This window comes from Triticum dicoccoides, chromosome 3A, assembly GCF_002162155.2.
Source record: "Triticum dicoccoides isolate Atlit2015 ecotype Zavitan chromosome 3A, WEW_v2.0, whole genome shotgun sequence".
In the NCBI taxonomy this organism is placed as follows: domain Eukaryota; kingdom Viridiplantae; phylum Streptophyta; class Magnoliopsida; order Poales; family Poaceae; genus Triticum; species Triticum dicoccoides.
Window position 1 is genome coordinate 99,785,590 of NC_041384.1, and position 9,872 is coordinate 99,795,461.

At 34.5% G+C, this 9,872-nt stretch overlaps 1 protein-coding gene across 6 annotated transcripts; it reads right to left on the minus strand.

Annotated features, from left to right (window-relative positions):
* Positions 1–1,214: 1,214 nt before the first annotated feature.
* LOC119267366 (protein FAR1-RELATED SEQUENCE 5-like) lies at positions 1,215–9,432 on the minus strand. 6 transcript variants are annotated; one of them, XM_037548743.1, is made up of 11 exons: positions 9,059–9,432; positions 8,775–8,866; positions 8,566–8,661; positions 8,293–8,472; positions 7,979–8,207; positions 7,170–7,861; positions 6,560–7,017; positions 6,164–6,451; positions 5,793–6,077; positions 3,709–3,816; positions 1,215–1,402 (listed from the first exon to the last, which is right to left on the minus strand). In XM_037548743.1, exons 6-10 carry the CDS (start codon positions 7,324–7,326, stop codon positions 3,790–3,792), a joined length of 1,215 nt encoding a protein of 404 aa, XP_037404640.1. In that variant the 5' UTR covers positions 7,327–7,861; positions 7,979–8,207; positions 8,293–8,472; positions 8,566–8,661; positions 8,775–8,866; positions 9,059–9,432; the 3' UTR covers positions 1,215–1,402; positions 3,709–3,789. The 6 variants fall into 6 exon arrangements, with proteins under 6 accessions (XP_037404640.1, XP_037404639.1, XP_037404641.1 ...); XM_037548742.1 differs by lacking the exon at positions 1,215–1,402 and adding an exon at positions 2,083–2,460; XM_037548744.1 differs by lacking the exon at positions 1,215–1,402 and having other exon boundaries at positions 3,162–3,816.
* Positions 9,433–9,872: the final 440 nt, after the last annotated feature.

The following is a 9,872-nucleotide window of genomic DNA, read 5'->3' on the forward strand; positions in this document are numbered from 1 at the left end:
TCACAGGGGAGGAGTGGATAAGGGAGAGGAGTGGGGGGGCGACCTGGGCCGGCCTGGTTGGCCCGATGGCCAGCTGGGCCGCGGTCCAGCAGGGGGGGGCTTCTCCTCCTTTTTTTGTATTCTGTTTTTATTTCTTTTCTTTAATTTATTTTCTTTAACTGTTTTAATTCAATTTAGGGCATTTAAGTATTTGATAAATTTGTGTTTTATTTACTATAATTACCTCTGTGATATTCGGCACAACCCGAACATTTTTGTTTCGATGTTTGAAAACTGTTGATGTTGGACAATATTTAAATTTTGAATTTGAAAAGTTTCGAATCGACGCGAGATTAAACAGTGACAGAGGTGATGTGGCATATTTAGCAGAGGTTACTGTAGCTTAATTATCCGGGCGTCACAATTATTATATTATTTTCTGCTTCAGATAATGTATTAATGCATGCACACTAATTGTTTTACTTTATTAATTATATGACAGGCTTTCGTTTTGGACAGTCTCAATCTTGGAATTCTAAACATACCTGATTATGTAGTGCCTACTATTTCTGCGTTTGACTGTGAGAAGATGTCTAAGATAATAGAAGTTGTGAGGCAGAAGGCTGATGATCATTCATTCAGATCAATTGAGGTGAAAATATAACTAGTAACCTATCACATATATTTCTCTGAATTTGTCTTACTCATAAACCATGTTTTTTATCATTATCATCTTAATTCCTTCTGTATTGGAATCAAAATTTTATAAATAAATTCTATATATATACAAATAATGAAATATGATACTTATGATATTATATTTTTCAGTTTTCTGTAATATGAAGTTCTGTATTCACGTTAACAGTAGGTGAAGTACTAAATTCAGAACAAGTGATTGGAACATAATTGAAAATATAATATCAATATTTTCTTTGAAATGGAATAAGATGTTTCAAAACTTATTCTATTTCATGTATGTGAAATCTAATTTTCTACTCAATAATTACATAATTTCATATTATTATAGTACACTAATATGGAATATGTTAGTATGAAATATGAAAAATATGACATGTTACACAATTATGAAACAAAATGACATGTGGTAACATATAAAATGATATTTCATTATCAAATGAAATAGAAAGTCAATTCTTCTCTATTGAAATCAAATTTTGTTACATACATTATAATAAAGATAAAAAATGTGTATTAGCGTATGTCTAACATGTTGTGTACTTACCTGTCACATATATTTCTCTGAATTTGTCTTACTCATCATAATTGTTTTTGTATGATTCTCAGCTTAAGTCCTTGAAGAACAGAAAATATATTGTTTGTAAACAAGCTGCAAGTACATCAAAACTTGCAAGTGTTCCCATGATGAAACCTCCATTTATACGAAACATAGTTACAACCAGACCTGCAGTAGTACACAATACAAGTCATGCTAAGCGCCCAGTGAATCTTTACCTTGATTGTTATTTACAAGGAACAACACCGAAGAAGGTATGAATTACTAACAATTGAAGAAATGTGAATTTTTGGAAAACTATATTTGCTAACACTATTTATTTGATCAGCTATCCGTTCCTCAAATAATTGATCTTAAATGGCACAGTGCTAGGATTGTAAGACATATGACTGAGTTCAAATCCATTACACAGCCAATTGGTAATTTGGCAGGTCATGTTCATAACCCTGCATTAGGAACATCCGGAAGCGAAAATCTATCTTCAAAGATAGACAATCTTTTGGAAAACATTTTAAATGATAACCTTGAGTGGCTTCATGACCACATCCCAGCATTAGAAGTTCAATCTGAAGGTCCACCCAAGTCCAGAAACAGTCTTAAGCGTTCTGGAAGTGAATATAGTGGAGCTGATTCTAATAGTGATTGTAAGTACTTCTCAAGTAAAACAAACTAGTGCTGCAATGACTGAAACATGGTAACAGTTTTTTCAATTTATGTTTCAGGCACTTCCAAAAAAGTTCACTCATCTAGAAGCAAAATGTTTCAAATTGGATTTACTGGTAAGCGATAGGAACTAATAGTGCATTATTGAGCACTGATATAAGTTATATTATTTGTTTTTTTGTACTTATTATAGTCAAGTAAACTAGTTCTATGGTTCATATTAATATTTGGTGTCACATATGACGAACTGTACATAATATAATTGATTTGGTGTCATAACCTATGTTGTTTCCAGTTAATATATAGATTTTAAGCTCATTCATTCTGTACATTGTTTCTTTCAGGAAATATGGATGCAATAACAACACCAACTAATGCAGTACAAACAACATGTTCTAATATAGGTGGAGAATTTGAAAATGTGCAAACACCACCAAATCAACTTTCACCAGCAACAGTTGCTAGTCGGATGTCCGAAACAGCTGTTGCATTCCGTTTGTTTCAGAGAGAAGATATCCTGAACTTAAATGCAAGAGGACTGGAAGCAGAGTTCACAGACTCACCTATTGAGAAAATTAAAGTAAGCAACGGTCCATTGGCAATTAATCATGTGCTTCTAGGTACTAATATGCTAAAAAGATCATCAGCCATGCTAGCTACATTATCAAATTGGGTACTACACAGCAAGCAAGAGGAAAATGAAGTGTAAGTATACTTCATGTAAAGAATGGCATATCCATAAAATAAATAATTATCAATAATACTCATATTTTCTGTACAACAGGTGTTGGATAATACATTACGAACCAAGGTACATCGAGGTCACAGGAAATGAATTGAAGGATACACTTGTACTCTTCAGAACATTCAGCTACGAAGTTTTTGATTTATGTATCAGGAGAATTGTTCAACTAGAAATGTTGATGTATGGCACTTCAAAGACGAAAAGGTGTAGGCATATACTGGAGTCCGACTTTGCTGTAAGTAATTTTTTTTTACAGAGATTAACATTAGATTATTAATCATAATCATTTGTCTTGTCAAATTATATTTACGTAATGAAATTTCATAAAATGAATGCAGATGATGGTCCTAGCAAATGAGAATGTTATGTCCAGCCATTCGGTGCTAGACCAATTTAGGAAGATTGCAGTATTATATGATATATCCAAGTGCAGAACAGTAAGAATTTTCACATCCATTATATATATATATCTGTGTGTGTGTGTGTGTGTGTGTGTGTGTGTGTGTGTGTGGCAGCTGAATTTTTTTAAGATAAAATAGCGGATGAGGAACAAACTATTGTCATACTAACAAAAGTATTAATCTTTGTGCAGATTATAGTTCCTGCTCTAGTTAATGTTACATGGTGCTCCTATTTCCTTGACATGATGCAAAAATGTGTACATGTTGCTGACCCGACATATGTACGATCAAATGAAATTGAACTAAAGAAGATGCATGATTCAAATGTCAAGAAAATTCTTTTAGCAATGACAACAGTTGTGAAAGAGCTTTACTCGGGATGGGGAGGTTGACTTTACCACATGGGACACAAATTACTTGAAGCCTATTATTCACGGTGCTAACTGGTACTATTTCTAAAATCATTTCAATGCCTTAAAACATAATAAATTTCTACAATAAATTCTAATGTGAATAAGTTATACAGTGAGGACTCAGGTTTGGTGACTATTATTTTCATTCGTGATTTCCATGGAGACAAAATTAATGGAAGCTACACGCAGGTAGTTTTCTAAATAGATAAGGCTTCTGTCATTATACAATTATGGAAAAATGTTGAATCTTACTAATATTCCATTGCATGTTCCTTCTTCTGCAGGAAAGTGTAATGTCCTTCAAGCCTTTGTTGTTGTATGAGCTGTTGTCCATTAAAGGAAACAATGGAACTGTTCCCACTTCGTACATAGAAACAATTGATGATTAGGGGAACAGCAGCAGAGATGAATTGCACAAGTGGAATAAACAGAGATGAAGAAGCCTACAAAATTATTGTATTTCAAATTTCTGCATGAGATTTGTATGTCCTATATTATATTGAAACTGGACGAGATTTATTAGTTCTATAACATCTTAAATCTACCTGAAGAACTATGGAAAATATTTCATATTACTATTTTTCTGAATTTAGTGTATGTATCAATTTTTTCCTACTTGTATGCTTGTTATATTTGAATCATATTTCCTATGCCTTTGCTATTTTGCAATTAAAACAAAACTATTCCCCACTACACAGTTAATTATAAGTAAATAAAACTACTTCAGCTCTTGAACTTATTTTGCTTTGCATAAACTATTAGGTAATGTACAATTTTATTGAAATATCATTAAGTCAAGGTTATAACTTATACAAAAATAAAATGCCATATCTCTAACTTCAGTACATTACCTTTAAGTAACATAAATCATAACAATTTAGTTCAAAATCTTTCATAAGGAATATGACCCTAAAACTCGATTTATGATAATTGCAAATTGAAAGTGCTATTATATGCTCATTTGACCTTTACAACTATAAACATGGTAAGTGAAAATGAAGTAAATAGGAGTGAAATATTGAAACTACATCATTATGTCACTAATCTTAAATGAAATATAAATTATAATACACAGCTATTAACAATGAAAAATTTAAAGAATCCATCATAATGTATATGATTAAGTGTTTCATTACTCATAATTACATAATCAAAATACTGAAGCAGAATGTATACGAAACCAGTAATGACAAGATAATTCATTATCGTGATTTTTAAATAGATAAAGTAGATGCATAATACAAAATCATCCGACAATGAATTTTAAGTTTCAAATGAGTTACACGTATGAGATAGACATAACAAATGATTATTTAAATCATTAATTGTTCAATATAAATATTTAATTGCACTAGAGCATACTTACAAATTTGGTAATCACGACAACCTTAATTATGACAAATCGTTCAAACAACAAATCACAACAAAATAGCATTAAGTTTAATATATCTTTGTAATATACCTGACCTTCTATGTTAATTAGCTACATATCGTGCAAAACCTTTGAATAAGTGATGTGAATGTTAATATAGGTTCTAACTAGTAGTTATTTCAAATTAGAGGAACACGTTGCATGAAATAAAATCAATAAAAAATAAAAAAACATCTAAATGGTGAAAATGTGGATTCAGATCTTTCTAACACGGGTACCATTAATTTCTAAGATTTGGCTTAGTTCAAAAATATTAACAATGATACAAATTTCAAAGTTTTTCCAGAAAATCAAATATCAAATGAATATCAAATTTAAACAGTACAACCATTCATTTTGAAGTTAATATAAAATTCTATTTTACCATCAAATATTAATCAATCATGATAGTCATCCAAGTCAAATTAAGAAGATTATAGGGAAAAACAAATTTATAAGTACTCACATTCAGACGACATAACTTAGTTCAGCCAATCATAGATACAAGTTTCTAATGAGTAGACAATTCATTAGTATAATACTTTGGACCACATAACGCAAACAAAGAACATTAAGGTAAATAGAGCTGCGGGCAATCTTTGATAGTGTGTGTTGGCGATCGACATTTGCTGCAAAACCTGGACTGGACAACACCCATCACACCACCAGCTTGTTTGCTCTTTGGGTCTGGTTTTTTCCCACGTTTCTTCTTCTTGATGTTTGCTTCCATGCTAGACATGTACCTTTTATTGGAAGGTCTACCATTCCTCTTCATTATAGCAGGTGCAAGAATTGAAGAAACTGGAATAGTAATGTTTTTTGTGGTATCAACTATTTGAACACATGATTCACTAACTTCATTGCCTTCCGGTTGAACACCAGAATGTGTACTTACTTCATCTTCAGGCATTGATCCATATCCTACCTGGCATGTAGTTGTCTTTGAAAGTTTGTGCTCCTGTAATTCCTTCTTGCAACGAGTAAAATTAGACTTTGCAATTGCAAATGCATCTGGATCGATCTCAGCTTCATTAACTATATCTATTGCCGCGAAATATAATAGCTGGTGCCTAAATGATCTCGATTCCTCGTTAGTGTCGCCGATATATTTCTCCAACTTGTTGCTGAAAGTAGATGACCTAGCTTGCTTTGTCCACCGCTTCATTATGTGACAATCTGGAATTTTGCAGACACCTCGGTTCACAAAAATCTGTGGAATATAAATACAACAAAAAAACTTTAGTTGTTCGTTGGTAAAATATCAAAAGTAGTACAAAAACTTAATGGGTATCATACCGCTAGGACATGGCTACAAAGAACACCAAAATGTTCGTCAAGTCCACATTCACATGTGTAATATCCAATTGACTCATCTACTTTGATTTTGTAAATTACTTTAGACCATGATTCCCTAGACTCGGCCTGGACGTGCTTCACAACAAAAGTATGTTCCTCATGGCTAGGAAGCACAAGGTATGATGTAGACTTAATGAGCTCCTTCTTGAATAGATTATAAACCTTTGGTGTATAGATAACAGAAGCATGCTTCTCCATGGGATATCCAAAATGGACCTTTAATATTTTCTGCATACAATTACAAAAAGACAGATATCAAAATAATATAACAGAAACTAAATGTAGCAAGGAATACTATGGTAAATGGAAAATAATTAACTGTTAAACATTTTGAACCTGTTTGTTCTTCCTTTCAGCTTCTGCGTCACAACTCTCCCGATCGTCTATCAGTTTAGTGTACTGTGTAATGAATGCATTTATTGAAGAATTACATACAGTATGTATCTTCAACATCATGTTTGCACATTCACTACGTTGAGTGCTACACATTCTAGCACATAATACTTTACTAAAGTATGATTTGGCCCATTTGTGCCTACACTCGTACGCTCTAGTCATGAAAGGATGCTCCTGTAAACCATACTTTACCGTAACAAAATTCCATGCATCTTCAAACTCCTGTATTGTTAGCATGTGATTTACTAGCTTATGGAAATCATCGGCAAAGGTTTTATGATTTCTGTAAACAACACCAAGAAGTTCATGAGCCCTCTTCAGAACGTGCCATTTGCACCATCTATGTGTTGCATTAGGAAGCTCTGCCATGACTGCATTTCCAATGGCCCTAGCCTGATCTGAACAAAATTGTGATGGAAAAAATTGTTTAGTACTCTAAATTTGGAAACTAACTATTAAAATAAGTACAGAATTCAAATTGTGATGTTACTAAGACAAGAAACATGATGTAAAGAGCAAGCGATAACCGTCTTGCGAAATAATTGTTTGCCTGTAAGAATAGTAACTGGTGGTTTCCCACCCATCATAGCAACAAATTGCTTAAAATCCCAACGGAAATTCTCTTCCTTCTCATTAGTCAAGAATACTCCAGCGAAGATTACACTCTCAAAGTGGTTACTAACTCCTACAAACATACCAAATGGCATTTTGTAGATGTTTGTTCCATACGTGGTGTCAAAAGTTATTGCACTCTCCAAAGTGATTATATAATGATCTACTCCTTCCAGTAGTCCACATTAGTGACTCAGCCTATTGTCATCATCCACCTGTGCACAGAAAGCAAATCTATCGTCCATTGCTATCATATCACGGAAGTTCTCTAGTGTTTTAGCTATGTCGTCCTGAAGCGTTTCACTAGCAATCTGTGAACAAACAGTACGTAACTTCCGCTTACAGAATGGAACTTTCTTTGTTGATCCATAGAAACCAGCAACTATAGAATTAACCCTTGTTAGTGATACGTTGTTCTCTCGAAGATTCTTTATTAAGTCTCTGATTGGCTTGTCAATATGTTGATGTGCATGCAGGTGCTTCTTCTCGCTGCAAGATTCCACAAGGGCATGGTTGTGTTCCTCCCGAAAAACTTTGACATACCATTCTGAATTTTCATTGAGATGTAACCTGAGTGTTGCCTTGCAACCACATCTAGTAGTTGCATATTTAGTATTCTTGTCTGAAGCCCTGAAAAGATAATCGTGGAATAAGATTCAATGTCATCAGACATACTAAGACATTGTACATTGATGTGTTTATTTTGTATGATATTACTACATGGTGGTTTGTGAAAAATTTACTTACTGCTCTTTGGCAAGTGAATTCCTGCATTGTCTGTACGCGAGTGCGAATCGTGATATAATTATCACCATTGCGAATACTGAAACCAAGCACCCAAGAATAAGTATTGTAGAAGTCATATGCTTCTGCAATAGATGAAAACTTCATACCAACAACCGGCCTTAACATTTGAACAGAAGTGTCTTCACAAAAACTTCTAATTCCGTGTTCCACAGCTCCAACTGGTCCTCCTCTGTACAAAACAAACAAACATGTTGAGAACAAACTAATATAATAAATTATTTTTGAAATGAAGATAATACAAAGTTTAGTCTTACTCGATGTATCTTTCATTTGAATCTGACTCTTCAGTATGAACATTGTATGCAGAAAATAGGTAGTGCTCATCTAGATTTTCAGGCCTAGACATCTTATCTGGAAGTTCGAACGGGTCTTTGATACATAGTAGACGTGACTCTACTTCATTTGAGTCATCGACATAATCATAAGTGTCAACCCTGTTTAAAATAATGAATACAAGTTTATCTACATTGAAAATGATTTCTTCACATACTTCCTGCTGTTTACTGAATGTAATTTCTGGAGTTTACCTTAAGTTAGGTCTGGAAATTACATCATTGTCTTCTGAGCAATAAGGTCTATCAGAATAACATGAACTTTCTTCAGGTACTGAGTTTACAGTGCTCCTACATTATTAGAAAAATTGTTAATACCTAATCACAATCTGGATAATGTATAGAAACATTATTGAAAACGGATGAGAACTAATTATATTTTCATCTCAAAGATGTGAACTTACTGTTGATTGAAATTTGACATTGGCTGCTCAACCATGTTTAGTAGTTCCATAAAACTGCCTCGCACACTGTCCCTCTCAATTTCCATATTAACCTATAAACTTAAAGTATTTAAGACAGGCGAAACTAAGCTTCCACAGTTGTAACCAAATAAGGAACAGAAATTACGCTATTATAATCATTATAATTACTGTATGCAAAATCGTGAGCAGGGGATTTATTTGGATCGAAACAGAATAGATTCAAGATCAGAAACAAGTAAAATGACAATCCTGTATGAACTGACCTTATTTGCTTCTTTCAGCCGACAATGGATAGATCACCGGATAAGATCTGGTACAAACGCATGCAGTAGTTACTTTGATTCCCGCCTCCAATCACATGGGACTTTGGCTAAGGTTGCTTCATGGCTTCAAATCAGATGCAAATTTGGAGGATAATAATTATAACCTAGTATTTAACAAGATCTACTCCGCTTCCACTCTACTCATGGATTCATATCAGAGAGGAAAACTGCGGCAAGAACTTGAGGAGAAACAATGGCGACGGAGAGAAAGAGAATATGGATGGGGAGGGAAGACGAGGCGGAATTGTCGATGAGGACGAGAGCATGATTAAATATCAACCAGGGGTGGGCTCCACTATATTGTATTCTGTACAACTTGTCAGTCTGAACAGTTGTATTACTATTGTATAAAGTTGCCGCTTCGATTACTCACTTATACGCACTCGGGCCGCATAGATCTCGACGAAATCTACCAACGGCGGATGCTGCTTCAGTACATCCCGCCTCCGGTAAAATAACTTATTCGTTAACCCCAAGATGCTCCAACCAGAGTATCTGCAACAGTAGGCGTCACTGTACTGTGTATCGCGCAACAGTATCGGAAGTCGATCAAGGCAATTCGGCAGCGACTCGAGTGACCCAACGGCTGTAGCTGTGGGTATACAGGAGCCTACTTGTGGTAGGGAGTACGTGCGGTTCCGTGGAAGCCTGCGTTTCATCCATCCACAGGGGCCGTCTTCTTCGCTCTCTCCAGGACGAGGAGAAGAAAATGCCGGAGTGTTCCGTAGCGGGAGCGGAGGTCGCCCGTCGTCGT